The sequence below is a fragment of the Vulpes lagopus genome, chromosome 2, assembly GCF_018345385.1.
Source record: "Vulpes lagopus strain Blue_001 chromosome 2, ASM1834538v1, whole genome shotgun sequence".
NCBI classification, from domain to species: Eukaryota; Metazoa; Chordata; class Mammalia; order Carnivora; family Canidae; genus Vulpes; species Vulpes lagopus.
In genome coordinates, this window is record NC_054825.1 from 31,858,352 (window position 1) to 31,879,131 (window position 20,780).

Genomic DNA, 20,780 nt, shown 5'->3' on the forward strand with positions numbered 1-20,780 from the left:
TGTTATAGAGCTAAAAATGATATACTAAATTATCAAATGCTTTTAAATTTCACAAGACAAAGTATTTCATAAGTGTATGATACTTTTAAAAAGTGTTTCTTTAAAAAAAGTGTTTCTTTAGGAAAAAAGCAAGAGTACTATATATTTTAGTTGTAAAACATAATGGGGCACCTGGGTGGCTCAGTTGATTAAATATCCAACTTTTGGTTTTCACTCAGGTCTTGATCTCATGGGTTGTGAGCACTCTATGCTCATTGGGAGTCTGCTTGACACTCTCTCCCTCTGCCTCTTCCCCCCACTCACACACACGCATTCTCTCTCAAATAAATAAATAAATCTTAAAAATAAATAAAATACAATTTGTTACCTCTGATGTCATCCATATGTCAAAACCATCATTTTCATCCAGAATATCAGGCACAATAGGAATCAAAGATACAAAGTGAGCAATGAGGTCCTAGAATAATATTAACAAACATTTATTAAGTGTATACTATATATATATATATATATATATGTATATATATCCATCACCAAGCACAGTGTTTTACATGCAATACCATCACATTAAAGGTATCCCACAAGCCCATGAAATACATATTATTATTATTATTATTATTATTATTATTATTGTTTTCCAGAAGAGGAAATAGCATAGAGTGCTAAGATAATTTGCCAGGGTCACAGAGCCAACACAATGTATGGAGTCTTGCAGGAAGAAGCCCAAATTAGCTGGACTCCAGAACATGCCTGTTAACCATTACACTTCACTGTAATAAATTATTAAATTTTTAAACATGGTATATATTACATATATTACATATAGTATATATAGTATACATATATACATTATATATATTACATATATACTTTAAGTTACAACTGCTAAATTAAAAAAAATAAAAAAACTAAATTTTTTAAAGAAAAATATTGAAGAATAGCAAAAATTTGATTTGCCTTTTTTTTTTTTAAGATTTTATTTATTTATTCATAGAGACAGAGAGAGAGAGAGAGAGGCAGAGATACAGGCAGAGGGAGAAGCAGGCTCCATGCAGAGAGCCTGATGTGGGACTTGATGCAGGGTCTCCAGGATCATGCCCTGGGCTGAAGGCGGCGCTAAACCGCTGCGCCATCGGGGCTGCCCTTGATTTGCTTTTAAGTTCCAAATCTATCAGAATTACTTTTACTAATATAAGCTTGTTACAAGCTGTTGAAGTAGGAAAATGTTGGTGCAACTGTGGACTGTTCCCCCTACAGGGCTGGAGACAAGGACTCAGACTAATGTAGGAAATGAGAAAGGGATACAAATAAATAATGAGTCAATACAGAAAGTTTACTGACATTTCCATTGATTTCTAATTACCTCCTGCATTGGTCATGTTTCTGACTTCTTGCAATTAATTAAACATAGTTCATAGTCCCTCATGAGAAAAGTTGCTGAGTTATTTATATGTATTTTTTAAAAAGACAAAGATTGTCTTTGAAATAAATCTAAAGCATTATTATCTCCTTGCACTTTGGGTGACAGGAAACAGGCAGGAAGAAACTCATAACTCATGATGGAAAGGCAGAGTGTAGCAAAAGGCAACCTAAATTAGAACTTCTGATTTTATCCTGAAGAGTCCAGCTAAGGGAGCTTGATAGTGGACAAATAATATAAATATTCTGAGATGAACCAATTGACTCAATCAAACCCAAATAAACAAAAGATATAAGCAATTTTTCATGGATGGCCTTTAAGCAAAGCTTATTCTTTTCTCAAAGAGGAGATATATTTCTGCTATCACATTTTCCTTTCTCAAAGTGGAAGGAGGTTTTGAGTTGAGTGAATAAATCTTCATTTTATATAAAATTCAATTTTGAGTATATGTCTTTCTTGTCAGCTGGTAAATAAATATGCATAAAGAAAAAGTCACATAGGGATGGAGTGGGAAGTGCTATATTGGCAGTTTACAGGGAAAAATATAACCTACTTTCTTTATTCTCACATACAGTGAGAAGCAATCCTTAGAAGGACACAACCCCTTTAGCAACATAACTGTTAACTTTGCCTGGAAGTCAAAGGAATTTTTCTGTGCCATTTTTCAAAGTTTGGTAGAAATGTTACAAAACTAGTGTGGTCACTAGTAGCAACAGTGACTCTAGTCCAAGGGGGCAGGAATGAAGGGAATCTGCAAGAAATATTCTCCCCCACGTGGGGGAACATAAATGATTTCTCTGTCAGGAAACTGTCTTTGAAAGCAAAGCAATTTTGGAAGAAAGTTATGCTCAAAGTTAATATAAAACAGTAAACAAATGAAAATGAATATAAGTTTAGAGTGATGAAAATGTTCTAAAATTTACTACGGTGATGGTTGTACAACTCTGAATACACTAAAGACCATTGAATTGTACACCCTAGATGGGTGAATTTTATGTATGTGAATTATATATCAACAAAGCTACTAAAATATGTATCTTACAAGTGTGGCAGTAGAATCATGAAGAAACATATCCAGGAATTGCTGAGGTGGATTTAATGCTTTGATATATCTTGTTACTAAGATCTGTATCCCTTCACTATTAAAGACAGTAGTTGTGATTCTTCGGTTGGGAAACATCGCCTTACAAGATTTTTTGAAAATCTGTGCTCTCTCCAAGACATCTGTTAGATCTGAAAACTAAAATAAAATTCAAAATATTTCAACATTGTACTATATTTTTCCCACAGGAAAATATCAAGAACCGATGTTCATTTCTACCAGTTTTGAAATTATTATTACTAGTTTTTAAGAAGTTTATATTTCTTTAATAGGACACATAAAAACAATTCAATGCAAAACCTACCTTGTCTAGTTCTGGATTACAGGTGACATATGATATTTGAGGTTCAATGGTAGCAAAAATATTTAAGAAAATACATTCTTTTAAATTCTGCCCATTATTATCTTCTTTTGGAGATACATAAGTCTTACTCCAAGTATATCCAAGCAAAACTGGTGGAATATTTACTTGAAATGTTCCACTAATCTGAAAGAATATAGCAATATAATAGATTTTGTACAAATATATACATCAGCAAGTACAGTATAGTCTTCTATACTGTAGAAGAAAATAGGTTTGCATGGGTAAGTACGTGCTAGGTCTATTAATATATACCTGCACAAGGATGATCAGGTTCTCCATGGTGGTCTATTCACAGACACCCTTGACACCCTGAGTTCCTGTCTTATATGCACTATGTGGAGAGGGCAAATGTAAGAAAGGGATGAAATGAGGATGCAAGTTACCCTAACAGAGTCATAAAAGTTCTTAGAAGAACCATTTCAGGCTCAGAGAAGATGCTAAAAGACCATGTTACATTTTATATTGGGTCTAGAAAGAGAAGAGAAAATATAACAGCAGAAAGGACAACCCATAGGCCCATAAGAGGAGGGATTTTTTTTTTTAAACCAGGCAAAATGTAGTTTTTATTGATAGGTAACTTGCGTAACATATGACTAATTAATTTTATTTTTTTTCAATTTCTTTTTTTTTATAAATTTATATTTTATTGGTGTTCAATTTGCCAACGTATAGAATAACACCCAGTGCTCATCCCATCAAGTGCTCCCCTCAGTGCCCTTCACCCAGTCACCCCCACCCCCCGCCCATCTCCCCTTCCACCACCCCTAGTTCGTTTCCCAGAGTTAGGAGTCTCTCATGTTCTGTCTCCCTCTCTGGTATTTCCCACTCATTTTTCTCCTTTCCCCTTTATTCCCTTTCACTATTTTTTATATTCCCCAAACGAATGAGACCATATAAGGTTTGTCCTTCTCCGATTGATTTATTTCACTCAGCATAATACCCTCCAGTTCCATCTACGTTGAAGCAAATGGTGGGTATTTGTCGTTTCTAATGGGTGAGTAATATTCCATTGTATACATAAACCACATCTTCTTTATCCATTCATCTTTCGATGGACAGCGAGGCTCCTTCCACGGTTTGGCTATTGTGGACATTGCTGCTATAAACATCGGGGTGCAGGTGTCCTGGCATCTCATTGCATCTTTGGGGTAAATCCCCAACAGTGCAATTGCTGGGTGGTAGGGCAGGTCTATTTTTTACTCTTTGAGGAACCTCCACACAGTTTTCCGGAGTGGCTGCACCAGTTCATATTCCCACCAACAGTGCAAGAGGGTTCCCATTTCTCCACATCCTCTCCAACATATGTGGTTTCCGGCCTTGTTAATTTTCCCCATTCTCACTAGTGTGAGGTGGTATCTCATCGTGGTTTTGATTTGTATTTCCCTGATGGCCAGTGATGTGGAGCATTTTCTCATGTGCTTGTTGGCCATGTCTATGTCTTCCTCTGTGACATTTCTGTTCATGTCTTTTGCCCATTTCATGATTGGATTGTTTGTTTCTTTGCTGTTGAGTTTAATAAGTTCTTTATAGATCTTGGAAACTAGCCCTTTATCGGATATGTCGTTTGCAAATATCTTCTCCAATTCTGTAGGTTGTCTTTTAGTTTTGTTGACTGTATCTTTTGCTGTGCAAAAGCTTCTTATCCTGATGAAGTCCCAATAGTTCATTCTTGCTTTTGTTTCTCTTGCCTTCATGGATGTATCTTGCAAGAAGTTACTGTGGCCAAGTTCAAAAAGGGTGTTGCCTGTGTTCTCCTCTAGGATTTTGATGGAACCTTGTCTCACGTTTAGATCTTTCATCCATTTTGAGATTATCTTTGTGTATGGTGTAAGAGAATGGTCTAGTTTCATTCTTCTGTATATGGCTGTCCAATTTTCCCAGCACCATTTATTTAAGAGACTGTCTTTTTTCCAGTGGATAGTCTCTCCTGCTTTGTCGAATATTAGTTGACCATAAAGTTGAGGGTCCACTTCTGGGTTCTCTATTCTGTTCCATTGATCTGTGTCTGTTTTTGTGCCAGTACCACACTGTCTTGATGACCACAGCTTTGTAGTACAACCTGAAATCTGGCATTGTGATGTCCCAGCTATGGTTTTCTTTTTTAATATTTCCCTGGCTATTCTTGTATGTGTGTGTGGAGGTAGGAGCTGATTTACAATAATAATAACTAATAGTAATAGCTAATAGTTATTGAGCACTTACTATGGTCAAGGCACTGTGCCAAGTGCTTGATATAGATCATATCTTTCAATGAAGTCAATAGAGTTATCTCCATTTTGCAGATAAGGAAACTGAGGCTCACAGAATTTAAGTAATCTGTGCAAACTCAGACAGCTAATGAGGTCTGTCTACTTTTGAAGTTCACATTCTCAACTATCTATCCTAGAGTCTGGCCTGAGAGTGGGAGATATCCAGAGATTTATAGATGTAGGAAGCCCTGTACCTCCAACAACTTAAATTTCTATTGCTCTTTATTTGCAGCCCTTGTACTTGAAACATGCTCCCACATGACATCCCTCTTGATGGCACATTATGCAGACATTTCTCCTCTCCTCCCTAATATCCATTTTGTCCTTTCTCACCAACAATTTTAGGTAGCAACATAACAGGCACATGGTGGCCAAGTCACATAAATGTAAGAAGTCCACCAGGGTTTTCTGAGAAAGTGTCTATTTTCCTGATACAGGCACTGCCCCTTCTTGCTTCACCCCGCTCTTGTCTACAACATGAATATTAGGCTGGAGGTGCATTAAACAATTTGCAATTATGAGGATGAAAGATACACGATATTTATGTGATGTAATGATGTTCTTTTTAAAAAAATATTTTATTTATTTATTCATGACAGAGAGAGAGAGAGAGAGAGAGAGAGGCAGAGGGAAAAGCAGGCTCCATGCAGGGAACCTGATGTGGGACTCGATTCCGGGTTTCCAGGATCAGGCCCTGGGCTAAAGGCGGTGCTAAAACGCTGAGCCACCTGAGCTGCCTGTAATGATGTTCTTGAGCTGCTGCACTGTTGTCTAGACTTCTTTTTAGGTGAGATAAATAGACCGCTTGAATCACTGTCAGATATTCTGTGGCAAATAGCTGAATGCAAAATAATTCCTTCTGAGTCAAATGCCCTCTGTTGTTTGGCAAATCATCTTTAAGGAATTGATTAAAAAATTATCTCTTCTGTACTGACCATTCATTCTCCTCCTCTACCCATCTTACTCAGCCCTGACTCCTCTGTATACCCCCCACATCCTCCAAGCTAGGAAGAGTAAGGTATTCCCTACCGTATGTTCTCGTAGTATCTATCTCATGCCCCTATCAAAGGCACTAAAGCATTATCAGGTTGTACTCAAGTATTAGTTTTCTTCTATAGACAGTGAGCTCCTTGAGGTAGAAAATTTATTTCTGAAACTTCTGTGTCTGGCATAGCTCTGTGAGTAACAAAACCCAAAATGGAGTCTAATATGGGGCTTTTATATTTTGCTGGTCATGAAGGCATATTTGTGCTACATAACTCAACAGGAGAGTCTTGTGGGAATATGACAGAGACTGGTGCTAATCATTTGTCTCATTACCAATAAACAACACTGAGGAGCTGAAATTCCTGGAACCCTTGGTCACAAAGCAACGTTATTAATCATTTATTGTTAATTAAAGAACATTTGTGATTCTAACACTCCAACATCTCAGTGGCACTCAAACACAAGTTCACTTTAACTGACCTACCAACATGTCAATCACAGAATCTAATTTCAAAGATAAACAAACAGTAAGTTTCTACTAGCCAGAGGTAAAAACTGAGAATAATTAGCAAATAATCATTTTCTATTACCTCAGATTGTTGCAGAAGAGCAGAGAAAGGGAAGACAATGGATCCGAGCCAATTCTTCCTTATATGTGAATGACTACTGCAGCTCTTGAAATAAGGATCCTATTAATATGAATAATTTTTCTATTATGTACTTCATACTATGTGATGAATAATTTCACTAATTTACAAGTAAGTAAAAAAATCATTTTTTAAATAAAGAAACCAAAGAGTAAACAGAAAACATTTTTTCTTTCTTTTTAATTTCTTTAAAAGATAATTGACTATTTAAATCAAAATAATGACCTATTATGGAGTTTATGGCCTATGGACAGCTATTTACATGATTGCAGTAGATGTGCTCTATGCAGCAAACTTGGAAAATACACTACAGAATACAGAGAAAAAAATTATCTTAATTCAACCCCAAAGACATCATCACCATTAACAACATTTTAAGATGTTAAATGGTAGTGAAAATATGTTGAAATGATGAGGACACTTTCAAAGAGGAGAATAGCATCATGGATGCTAGATTAATGAGAAAAATAGACTCAGTATAAGTTTAATGGTTGATATAATGTGGTCAAAAAGAAGCAGGTTTTCTGACACAGCTAAGTAATCTAAGTGCATGGCATATCTCCTGGAAACAGGTGATCCCCAAGGCTACCTCATCGTAAGCCCTTAAGACCATGCAATTCAGTTTTCTCTGATTTACCAACCAATCTTCTGAGCCCAGTGAGTTTCTAAGAAAGTTTTCTCTATTGGAAGTGATTGCAATGATAGACCAATTCTGACTGCTTGATATGTTGTTCCTTATGCTAGTGGACAGATTTTATTTTTCCCAAGATCCTAATCACCTTTTATCACAGGAATTTCAGATTTGCAAGATTGGTGTGATTTCCTTTCTTCCCTGTCCCCATGTTAGCCTTGGCTAGAGCTTACCTTTCACTTCCAGGACCTATCATTAAAGAAGTAAACAATAGGCCATCCTGTTAAATTAAACTATCCATCTGTGTACAAAGAGAAATTAACCATTTTGGTCTGTTTAGAATAGTATGATAGATTCTAGGCGTGCTTAGGCCCCATTGTGGTGTAAATTAGGAAAAGGAAATTGTGATAGTTAATTTTAGATGTCAACTTGAAGGAGCTAAGGGATGCCCAGAGATGGTAAAACATGTTTCCTGGGTGTGTACGTGAGGGTATTCCTGAAGATATTAGCACTTGAATCAGTGGACTGAGTAAAAATCAGCCCTTATCAATTTGGGCAGAAATCATCCAATCTTTTGAGGGCCTGAATAGAACAAAAAGGTGGAGGAAAGGCAAATTCTCTTTCTCTTTCTCTCAGACATCTTCTCTTTCTCTCGGACATCAGAGCTCCCAGTTCTCAAGTGTTTTGGACTCTGGGGATTACACCAGCAGTCTCTCCATCCTTAGACTTTTGTACTCAAACTGAATTACAGCACTTGCTTTTCTGGTTCTCCAGCTTACATATATATACATATAATATAATATATATATGCTATATATGCTATATAGTACATATATAGTACATACTATATATGTTATATATAGTATATATATTAATATTTATATAGAAATGTAAATGGCTAAGAGTAGCCAACAGTCTTTTAAAAAAATTTTATTAATTTATTTATTATCTGAAAGCGAGAAAGAGCATGAGCAAGGAAGGGGGCAGAGGAAGAAGCAGGCTCCTTGCTGAGCTGGAAGCCCCATGTAGGGCTCAGTGCAGGGCTCAATCCCAGGATCATGACCTGGAATCATGAGCTGAGCAAAGAAAGACTTTACCTACTGAGTCACTTGGCACCCCTAGCCAAAGCAATCTTGAAGAAGAAAAATAAAGCTGAAAAACAGGTTTCTATCATAAAGCTTTGGTAATGAAAAGAGTGTGGTATCAATGTAAGAATAGGTAATAGACCAATAGAACATAATAGAGGGTCCAGAAATAAATCCACATTTATACAGTCACCAGATTTACAACAAAGGGTGACTTTGTCGTGCAATGGGGGAGAGTATGTTCCTTTCCATAAATGGTGTTGGGTCAACTGAATGAATATCTTTACGGGAAAAAAGTAATCTTGACCTCTACCTCACAGACACATAAAAATCAATCGGTTGGATTTTAGATCTAAATGTGAAAAAGGTAAAATGATTCAAGTTTTAGAAGCAACCTCAGGATAATATCTTCATGACCTTAAGCGGACAATATTTTTAAAAAGGACCAAAAAAGCACCACCACTGCATTGCACTATATTAAATCAAGATTTTCTATTCATAGAAAGACACTTTTAAAAAGTCAAAAAAGACAAGCCAGCATGCGAAAAATACTTATAGAATGTATATCTGACAAAGTACTCATATCCATATTATACACTGTTAAAAATCAGTGAAAAAATAGGCAAAATACTTGAACATATCTTTCACAAAAGAGGATATCAAAACGGCCAGTAAATGTAGAAAATGGTGCTCAATTTCATAAGTTATCATTAAAATGCAACTTAAAAGCATAAGGTGATATGATTACTTTCATCAGTATGTTTGAAATGAAAATATCAGACAATGCTAGGTAACAAGGACATGGATCAGTCAGAGCTCTCATAAACTGGTGGTGGAAGTATGAACTGACACAACCATTTTGGAAACTGGTATTATACTACTAAAGCTGAGCATATGCACAATCTGAGCTAGCAATTTCACTCTTAAGTATATTTCTAACAGAAATGAATAGATTCATTTCCCCAAGTCCAATTATATTAGTGTTAAATATAAGAGCTGACAACTAGAAAGAAGCAAATTATCAGTTGTAGAATGCATTAAAAAGTTGTTGTATATTCCTACAAAAACATACTATACAGCTATGAGCATTTCAGATGATTCCCACAAACACAAGGTAGAGAAAACTAAGTCATTCACAGATGGATGCATCATAAGTAATACCTAAACCATGGTGTTAGAAGCTAGGATAGTGTGTTATTCTGTATGTTGGTAAATTGAACACCAATAAAAAATAAATTTACTATTAAAAAAAGAAGCTAGGATAGTTACTCGTGGGGAGGAAGTAACTTGGGAGAGCACAAAAGAGGCTTCTGGGGTGATACTAGCAATATTTGGTTTCGTGATCTGAAGTGCTGACTTTTTATTTTCCTTTTTAGCCTTTTGTCTCTACTATTTATTTCCCCTTGGATAGAAAGCAAAATATTTGCCAGAATAATTTTGCCAATACAAATTCAGTTAGGAAATATAGGGTTGAAAAAAAAAAAAAAAAGGAAATATAGGGTTGAATTTCTTGCATCTGAATAATCTAAATTTCAGTGGCTTGTAAACTCTAGAAAAAGCATAAAATTAAACTTTAAAAATAACATGTTTTAAAGAGTTATGTTTTTCAAAAATCATAGTACCAATTATTAAAAATTACAAAATTTGGCTATAATCCAATAAAACTAGAATTAAAATAAAACTAGAATTTAAAATAAAAAACTTTAGGGACGCCTGTGTGGCTCAGTGGTTGAGCATCTACCTTCGGCTTAGGGCATGATCCTGTGGTCCTGGGATAGAGTCCCACATCAGGGTCCCTGTGGGGAGCCTGCTTCTCCCTCTGCTTACGTCTCTGCCTCTCTCTGTGTGTCTCTCATGAATAAATAAATAAAATATTTTTTAAAAATCAGATCAAAACTTTATACTAGAGTCGCTTAAACATTTGAAAATATAAAAACACAGTATTACTTAACTAGTAGATCAAGAAAGATATAAATGTATAAAAATATATAGAAAATAACACAAAATAAAAATAACCTAATATAAAAAATCTGGCCTAAGATATTTTAGAGATAAATTCATGGTCTTAAAATATTCCTACTACTATGAGAGAGACAGTGATTCCAAATTCATCTCAGCCCAGCTTTTTCATCCCCTGTGCTAAAACTAGGCCACATGTCTGTGAGACTTCCAAGTCCTCAGCTTCTTGCTAACAAGTTAACTAATGAAGGAGAGACCCACAGGAAGTAAGAAATAGTTGACAGCAGGAAGAAGAAAGAAATGCAGAGAAAAGAGGAAGATTGAGGCATGGGAAGAAACTGTTTTCTAAAGAATAGTGACTGATGATAAGCCAAAATCTTCTTTCAACTGGGTGATCAACTTGAGGCTCAGCCTAGATCTGGTCTTTTATGAGAAAATGGAATGTTTGGGCCTATAGTTACCTTGTAACCCATTGCATGAGAGGAAAGCAAGAATACAGGTCAGACCCTTTCCTTTCCTAAAGAGCATGCCAATGTTGTCACAGATGTCTGATACCTGAAACCTACAGATTTCATTCACTAACAACACAAAGCACTTATAAGAATTGAACTATTAATTAACTACTATTCGATTCTGGTCAAATTGATCATTGAGATAATTCACTTTTACAGGAGAAAGTCTGTTAGGCTCTGTTTTGGGTTTCCCAAATTCAAACCATTAACAGTTTAGATCATCAGAAACTACTCAGTTAAACTCTTTGGAGAATGGCCATCACCAAATTACTGTTCAAATCTCTATCTCCAACCTTTATGTAGAATTGATAGAAAATGTTTTAATAAGAATGTGTGTCTGCATCTCCTGGAAAACTGCACTGGAAGACACCGACATTATGTTTCTTTGAGAAGGCTCATTCTTGAACAATAGTTGAAGGGTCTAGTTCAACTTCTCTCCCTCTTATCCCCAATCCCTCCAGATAGAATTAATTGCTCTTTCAGCAGCATTTGCCATAGGATTTGAAGAGCATTTCTATTAGGGCATTTAATCAGAGTCCCAGGAGAGGGCGGGCAAGATGGCAGAAGAGTAGGGTCCCCAAGTCACCTGTGCCCACCAACTTACCTAGTTAACTTTCAAATCATCCTCTAAACCTACGAATTTGACCTGAGATTTAGAGAGAGAACAGCTGGAATGCTACAGAGAGAAGAGTTTGTACTTCTAACAAGGTAGGAAGAAGGAAAAAATAAAATAAAATAAAAAAGAATCAAGTTGGGGAGGGGCCCCCCGCGAGGAACCAGGCTAAAGCCGGGCGGTGAGAGCCTCCAGGACAAGAAAGCGCAGCCCCGGAGAAGCAGGAACTTTAAAAATCCATACCGGATTCTTCCCGGATGGAAAAGTGCTCAACAGGGAAACCGGGCAGAACCGCAGGGGGTCAGGGGGGCCTCCAGGTTCCGGGGGCATTAACAGAGGAGGGTCGCCCTGGGGAGAGCGTGCCGCACAGCAGAGGCCGAGCTCGGTAAAGGCCTGGAGCACCAGGTGGGGCCTCGGGAGCAGCTCGGGCGGCGACTCCGGGCGGAGGGGGCTGTGCCCCGGGAGCGCGATTCCAGCAGCACAGGCGCTGGATCCCAGGGTGCCAGGGGACACAGCCCAAGATCCTGCGCCCCCCCACTGGGAGAGGCAGAGGCGGGGAGGGCACAGGACAGCGAGGATGCGACTGCCGCTGGGTGCCCCCAGCTGTGCAGGTCAGCGCCCCCCACCCCGGAGATCCAGGCCAGTGCAGACTGGGAGACTGCGGTAGTTACTGCGGGAGCTGACTCCAGGGCTGGAGAGCTGGCCGCTGCCAGTGTGGCTGTGCCTCTTGGTGTCACCCTGTTCCTGTGATGGAGCAGGGCCTCCAGGGAACAGGGGCCTCACAGGATAAACAGCTCCCACGGAGCCGTGCACATACCTGAGAATCAGCACAGCAGGCCCCTCCCCCCCACCGCCCCCAGAAACCAGCTGGAAGGACAGAAGAAGAGCAAGTTCTTGACCCAGCAGCGCTGGAAAGCTCCAAGGGAAGTCGAGGGATTTACAGTATATAGAACCAGAGGATACCCCTCCTTGTTCTTTGTTTTTTCTTCTTTTTTCCAGTACAACTCATTTTTAACCACTCTGCACTGAGCAAAATGACTAGAAAGAAGAACTCACCACAAAAGAATCAGAAACAGTACTCTCTCCAAGGAGTTACAAAATTTGGATTACAATTCGATGTCAGAAAACCAATTCATAAGCACAATTATAAAGCTACTGGTGGCTCTGGAAAAAAGCATAAAGGATTCAAGAGACTTCATGACTGCAGAATTTAGATCTAATCAGGCCAAAATTAAAAATCAATTAAATGAGATGCAATCGAAACTGGAGGTCCTAACGACGAGGGTTAGTGAGGCAGAAGAATCAGTGAGTGACATAGAAGACAAGTTGATGGCAAGGAAGGAAGCTGAGGAAAAAAAGAGAAAAACAATTAAAAGGCCATGAGGATAGGTTAAAGGAAATAAATGACAGCCTCAGGAGGAAAAATCTATGTTTAATTGGGGTTCCAGAGGGCGCCGAAAGGGACAGAGGATCAGAAAGCATATTTGAACAAACCATAGCTGAGAACTTCCAAACATGGAGAGGGAAACAGGCATTCAGATACAGGAGAGAGAGAGATCTTGCCTAAAATCAATTAAAACCATTCAACACATCGACATTTAATAGTGAAACTTTCAAATTCCAAAGATAAAGAGAAGATCCTTAAAGCAGCAAGAGACGAGAGATCCCTAACTTACATGGGAAGAAATATTAGTTTAACAGCATACCTCTCCACAGAGACCTGGCAGGCCAGAAAGGGCTCCAGGATATATTCAGGGTCCTACATGAGAAGAATATGCAGCCAAGAATACATACTCTATCCAGCAAGGCTCTCATTCAGAATAGAAGGAAAGATAAAGAGCTTCCAAGATAAGCAGAAACTGAAAGCATATGTGACCACCAAAACAGCTCTGCAAGAAATATTAAGAGGCACTCTGTAAAAGAAAGAGGAAGCCCAAAGAAATAAGCCACTAAAACGGTGACTGAATAGGTATTATGATGACACTAAATTCGTATCTTTCAATAGTAACTGTGAACGTGAATGGGCTTAATGATGCCATCAAAAGACACAGGGTTTCAGACTGGATAAAAAAACAAGACCCATCTATTTGCTGTCTACAAGAGGCTCATTTTAGACGTAAGGACACCCACAGCCTGAAAATAAAAGGTTGGAGAACCATTTACTATTCAAATGGTTCTCAAAAGAAAGCAGGGGTAGCAATCCTCATATCACATAAATTAAAGTTTATCCCAAAGAGATGAAGAGGGATACTATATCATACTTAAGGGATCTATCCAACAAGAAGACCTAAAATCATGAATATTTATGCCCCAAATATGGGAGCTGACAAGTGTATCAATCAATTAATAACCAAAGTAAAGACATACTTAGATAATAATACACTTCTACTGGGAGACTTCAACACGGCGCTTCTGCAAATGACAGATTTTCTAAGCACAACATCTCCAAAGAAACAAGAGCTTTAAATGATACACTGGACCACAGTGTATGGATTTCACAGATATTTCCTGAACTTTCCATCCAAACGCAACTGAATACAATTCTTCTCAAGAGCATGTGGAGCTTTCTCCAGAATAGACCACATACGGGTCAAAATCAGGTCTTAACTGATACCAAAAGATTGGGATTGTCCCCTGCATATTTTCATACCATAATACTTTGAAACTTGAACTCAATCACAAGAAGAAATTTGGAAGAAATTCAAACACGTGGAAGTTAAGGACCATCCCTGCTAAAAGATGAAAGGGTCAACCAGGAAATTAAGGAAGAATTAAAAGGTTCATGGAAAGTAATGAGAATGAAGATACAACCGTTCAAAATCCTTGGAATACAGCAAAAGCAGTCCTAAGGGAAATACATTGCAATACAAGCATCCCTCAAAAAATTGAAAAAAACTCAAATACACAAGCCAACCTTGCACCTAAAGAAACTGGAGAAAGAACAGCAAAAAGATCCTACACCCAGCAGAAGAAGACTTAATAAAGATTCGAGCAGAACTCAATGAGAGAGAGACCAGAAGAATTGTAGAAAGATCAACAAAAACAGGAGCTGGTTCTTTGAAAGAATTAATAAGATAGATAAACCATTAGCCAGCCTTATTAAAAACAAAAGAGAAAAGACTCAAAAATCACAAATGAAAAAGGAGATCACAACCAATACCAAGGAGATACAAACGATTTTAAAAACATATTATGAGCAGCTAAAGGCAAAAAATTAGGCAATCTAGAAGAAATGGACGCATCTCTGGAAAACCACAACTACCAAAACTGGAACAGGAAGAAACAGAAAACCCGAACAACCCAATAACCACGAAGGAAATTGAAGCAGTCATCAAAAACCTCCCATAACACAAAAGTCCAGGGCCAGATGGCTTCCCAGGGGAATTATATCAAACATTTAAAGAAGAAATCATACCTATTCTACTAAAGATGTTCCAAAAGATATAAAGGGATGGGATACTTCCAAACTCATTCTATGAGGCCAGCATCACCTTAATTCCAAAACCAGACAAAGATCCCACCAAAAAGGAGAATTATAGACCAATATCCCTGATGAACACAGATGCAAAAGTTCTAAACAAGATACTAGCTAATAGAATCCAACAATACATTAAGAAGATTATTCACTATGACCAAGTGGGATTTATCCCCAAGTTGCAAGGCTGGTTCAACACTCGTAAAGCAATCAATGTCATTGATCATATCAGTAAGAGAAAAAAACAAGAACCATATAATCCCCCCTGTAGATGCAGAGAAAGCATTTGACAAAATACAGCATCCATTCCTGATCAAAACTCTTCAGAGTGTAGGGATAGAGGGAACATTCCTCACCATCTTAAAAGCCATCTACGAAAAGCCCACAGCAAATATCATTCTCAATAGTGAAACACTGGGAGCTCCCCTAAGATCAGGAACACGACAGGGATGTCCACTCTCACCACTTTTATTCAACATAGTACTAGAAATCCTAGCCTCAGCAATCAGGCAACAAAAAGAAATAAAAGGCATTCAAATTGACAAAGAAGAAGTCAAACTCTCCCTCTTTATAGATGACATGATACTGTACATAGAAAACCCAAAAGTCTCCACCCTAAGATTGCCAAACTCATATAGCAATTCGGCAGTGTGGCAGCATACAAAATCAATGTCTGGAAGTCAGTGGCATTTCTATACGCTAACAATGAGACTGAAGAAAGAGAAATTAAGGAGTCAATCCCATTTACAATTGCACCCAAAAGCATAAGATACCTAGGAATAAACCTAACCAAAGAGGTAAAGGATCTGTACCCTAAAAACTACAGAACAATTCTGAAAGAAATTGAGGAAGACACAAAGAGATGGAAAAATATTCCATGCTCATGGATTGGAAGAATCAATACTGTGAAAATGTCAGTGATACCCAGGGAAATTTACACATTTAATGCAATCTCTATCAAAATACCATGAACTTTCTTCAGAGAGTTGAACAAATCATCTTAAGATTTGTGTGGAATCAGCAAAGACCCCGAATAGCCAGGGGAATATTGAAAAAGAAAACCATAGCTGGGGGCATCACAATGCCAGATTTCAGGTTGTACTACAAAGCTGTGGTCATCAAGACAGTGTGGACTGGCACAAAAACAGACACATAGATCAATGGAACAGAATAGAGAACCCAGAAGTGGATCCTCAACTTTATGGTCAACTAAAATTCGACAAAGCAGGAAAGACTATCCACTGGAAAAAAGACAGTCTCTTCAATAAATGGTGCCGGGAATATTGGACATCCACATGCAGAAGAATGAAACTAGACCATTCTCTTTCACCATACACAAAGATAATCTCAAAATGGATGAAAGATCTAAATGTGAGACAAGAATCCATCAAAATCCTAGAGGCGAACACAGGCAACACCCTTTTTGAACTTCGCCACAGTAACTTCTTGCAAGATACATCCATGAAGGCAAGAGAAACTAAAGCAAAAATGAATTATTGGGATTTCATCAAGATAAAAAGCTTCTGCACAGCAAGAGAAACAGTCAACAAAACTAAAGGACAACCTATAGAATGGGAGAAGATATTTGCAAATGACTCATCAGATAAAGGGCTAGTATCCAAGATCTATCAGGAACTTATTAAACTCAACAGCAAAGAAACAAACAATCCAATCATGAAATTGGCAAAAGACATGAACAGAAATGTCACAGAGGAAGACATAGACATGGCCAACAAGCACATGAGAAAATGCTCCGCATCACTGGTCATCAGGGAAATACAAATCAAAACCACAATGAGATACCACCTCACACCAGTAAGAATGGGGAAAATTAACAAGGCAGGAAACAACAAATGTTGGAGAGGATGTGGAGATAGGGGAAGCCTCTTGCACTGTTGGTGGGAATGTGAACTGGTACAGCCACTCTGAAAAACTGTGTGGAGGTTCCTCAAAGAGTTAAAAATAGACTTCCCTATGATCCAGCAATTGCCCTGCTGGGGTTTACCCCAAAGATACAGATGCAGTAAAACACCAGGACACCTGCACCCCAAGGTTATAGCAGCAATGGCCACAATAGCCAAACTGCGGAAGGAGCCTCGCTGTCCATCAAAAGATGAATGGATAAAGAAGATGTGGTTTACGTATACAATGGAATATTACTCAGCCATTAGAAATGACAAATACCCACCATTTGCTTCGACATGGATGGAACTGGAGGGTATTATGCTGAGTGAAATAAGTCAATCGGAGAAGGACAAACATTATATGGTTTCACTCATACAGGGAATATAAAAAATAGTGAAAGGGAATAAAGGGGAAAGGAGTGAAAATATCAGTGAGGGTGGCAAAACATGAGATACCTAACTCTGGGAAATGAACAAGAGGTAGTGGAAGGGGAGGTGGGCAGGGGGTTGGGATGACTGGGTGATGGGCACTGAGGGGGGCACTTGACGGGATGAGCACTGGGTGTTATGCTATATGTTGGCAAATATAACTCCAATAAAAAATACACAAAAAATATACATATATATATAAAACCTGAATTTAAAAACAAACAAAAACAAAAATTCAGAGTCCCAAAAGAGGAGACATAATAGATAGGCGTCTTTATACTTCTGGTGCCAACTTTAGTAGAAAGGAAGCTAAGATTTATTTGAGAGCTTGCACTTAGTGTTGTTAGGAGCTTTTGCTTATCTACGAGGAAGACATTCAGTAATTTTTAAAATTTGATTGAGTAGAACTGGGTTTTAGTCCTAAGAATAATTTGGCATCTTCTAAGGAAGTTGTGTATTTTCTTTGATCAGAAAATGAGAACTATATAACCAATTTTTGTTTCATTTCATTTATTTTGGTACCAGGAAGCTCACATTTAAGTGTTAGTTTCAATTGCAGAAACCTACTTCTCCCAGATTCTTGGTATATTTACTCCTCCTCCTCTTTTTTTTTTTTCCTCCTCCTCTTATATGTGGTTTATGATCTCTATTATTTTTTAACTTACTTGCCATATGTCTGATTTTATTTCAAGTTACCCCAAATCCTTTTTATAAAATGTTGGAAATAGACATTGCATCTAAAAGCAAATTTACAAATATGGTACTAGATTTCATTCAGTTTGACTTTAGAATCAGTTCAACATTGATTATTATAATTATTCTAATTTACCTCATGTTTTTCAATAATCATTTCATCAAAAATGTTGATATATATATTATCTTTTAATTTAGATAAGCTTGAGAAGCTATAATCATGTCCTGGTGAGCTGTAAATAAGAGAAACATATGTAAATGCTTAACTTATTTTATAAGAGCATTTTTCATAAGGAACCATAAAATTACCTGTGATCTTTTCTTTTATAAAGTGTAAACTAAGAAAAAGCTATGTGTTTTGCAGATGACTGTTATCTTTCATTAAAACCAGCATGTGCAGGATACCTGGGTGGCTCAATGGTTGAGCGTCTGCCTTTGGCTCAGGGCATCATCCTGGGGTCCTGGGATCAAGTCCCACATTGGGCTCCCTGTGAGGAGCCTGGTCCTCCGTCGGCCTATGTCTCTGCCTCTGTGTGTGTGTGTGTGTGTGTGTGTCTCATTAATAAGTAAATAAAATCTTTAAATTGTGCTTTGTAACATATCTCTCTTAAGGTATTTTGCATGAAAAATAAAAATGTTTAAATGTCAAGCAGAAAGACTTTCACTACAGACATTCATTGCTAACAAATTATCCAAAGTATGGTGTATCAAGATATTCCAAATACCTTAAATTCTACTACATTCTTCTATTTCCCATATATATTTAAATTGCTCTTTTGTTCTCAGCTAAGAGATATGACTGTTTAACCACAGAACTTATTCTTTTTCCCACATCCATTTTCTCCAACTAGAAATTGGGATAGTAGAATGCATTTTGCAAGCTGTCTGCTGATGGCTTACTTGACGTCCTTGACAAAGGATAGTGTAATATATACCACAAACCTAGAACTTTCCTCCACTCTTAGTTCCAGCTTGTGTGTGGAACCTTGAACCTTGATCAAACTTCTAACAAGTCAGAGAAGTTAAATAACTTGCTTAAAAGTAAAGCCATCAGGGGGGATCCCTGAGTGGCTCAGTGGTTTGGTGCCTGCCTTTGGCCCAGGGCGTGATGCTGGAGACCTGGGATCAAGTCCCACATCAGGCTCCTGCATGGAGCCTGCTTCTCCCTCTGCCTGTGTCTCTGCCTCTCTCTCTCTCTCTCTCTCTCTCTCTCTCTGTGTCTATCATGAATAAATAAATAAAATCTTAAAAAAAAAAAAAAAGTAAAGCCATCAGCAAATGACAGAGCTTGTATGTGAACGCAATTCTGGCTGATTCTAAAGGCCAGGCTCTTTCCAGTGTACCAACTGCCACTGATATTATTTATTGAAGATTGTTGCTAAGGAAGCAACCACCATTTCAAAGGATCTCCAACAGTTTGTAACTTTTGAGACACACAGCCAGTGACAACTGAAAAATGTTAGCTGAGATTAGAGAACAATTTTATATTGAAGTTTCCTTATATTTTTAAGTGATAAGCTGACTTCCCTGTCCTGCTCTTCAAGAGATCCCTTTCATGTTGCAAAAGCTTGACAGGAATGAGGAGGCAATGGATACTTACACTATGTGAGCAGGAGAAATGAACTATCATCCTCCAGACATTTTTGAGTGTGTCAACTTAGTATGTCCTTTAAATCTCTTAAGTCCTGCATTGTCTTGCATTTTGTATTCTATGAAAGCCTTATCCAAATTTCACCATAATTTCTTGTCCAAAGTAGAGATCACAAGCCTAATTACTATATACTATTTATTATTACTCTCTATCCCATTTGCATGTGGATTTTATTCACTAAAATGTCGTGTGGAGAAGGGAAAAGAGCTCTTGTATCTCAGGGAACAAAAAGTGTTAACTGAATGGTTGTGCCTTAGCTGACCCTCTAATCAACTTGGTTATACTCTAAACCTGTTTTTGGCTTATCTTGCTGCTATAACTACGAGAATTCAAATACTCCACAGCCTCCTTCTCTTTAGTTCACTAAAGAGTAAAATTTAATCTTATTTAATCTAAATTTATCTTATTGACTATTTTGTGTTCTCCTAAATCCATTTATTTAATACAGTGACACCATCAAAGAATAATGCAAATAGGAACCACATGATCTACAGAACTTGAGATGGCTGAACAAGATTGGTAGAAGGGGGAAAGGGCACCAGGACAAGAGAAAATACTTTGATAATGGATGTGGTTGACAGTTCTTTATATTCCTTCACCCCAGTGAGAGCTAAAGATACTTAGGAAATATCTTTAGGCTAATTGAGTTTAGAGAACAATTTTAAGTTCTACGTTTCATATTTGTCTTGATCAATGTACTTTAATTCCAATAACCAAATTTTATTTATACAACTTTAGTGTCACATATAAATCTTGAGAAAGAACAAACCTGGAGGCATCCAATTTACTGATTTCAAAATACACTACAAAGCTACAGGAATCAAAATAGGATGTTACTGGCATAATCGACATATACACCAATGGTACAGAATACAGATCCCAGATATAAATCCCTGCATCTCCATCAGGTCAACTGGTCTTTGACAAGGATGTCAAGAATATACAGTGTATGGGGATCCCTGGGTGGCTCAGTGATTTAGCACCTGCCTTCAGCCCAGGGCATGATCCTGGAGTCTCGGGACTGAGTCCCACATCAGGCTCTGGGCATGGAGCCTGCTT

The 20,780-nt window shown here is 37.8% G+C and overlaps 1 protein-coding gene across 1 annotated transcript in view; it reads right to left on the bottom strand.

Moving 5' to 3' along the window:
* The window catches only part of CC2D2B (coiled-coil and C2 domain containing 2B), a 109,442-nt gene that overhangs the window by 17,733 nt on the left and 70,929 nt on the right, over positions 1 to 20,780 (bottom strand). Inside the window, exons 24-28 of the mRNA XM_041745230.1 lie at positions 18,207 to 18,303; positions 6,713 to 6,811; positions 2,827 to 3,009; positions 2,463 to 2,660; positions 368 to 457 (exon numbers count right to left, since the gene is read on the bottom strand). Coding sequence (XP_041601164.1) covers positions 368 to 457; positions 2,463 to 2,660; positions 2,827 to 3,009; positions 6,713 to 6,811; positions 18,207 to 18,303 — 667 coding nt within the window. The remainder of the gene's footprint in view (positions 1 to 367; positions 458 to 2,462; positions 2,661 to 2,826; positions 3,010 to 6,712; positions 6,812 to 18,206; positions 18,304 to 20,780) is intronic.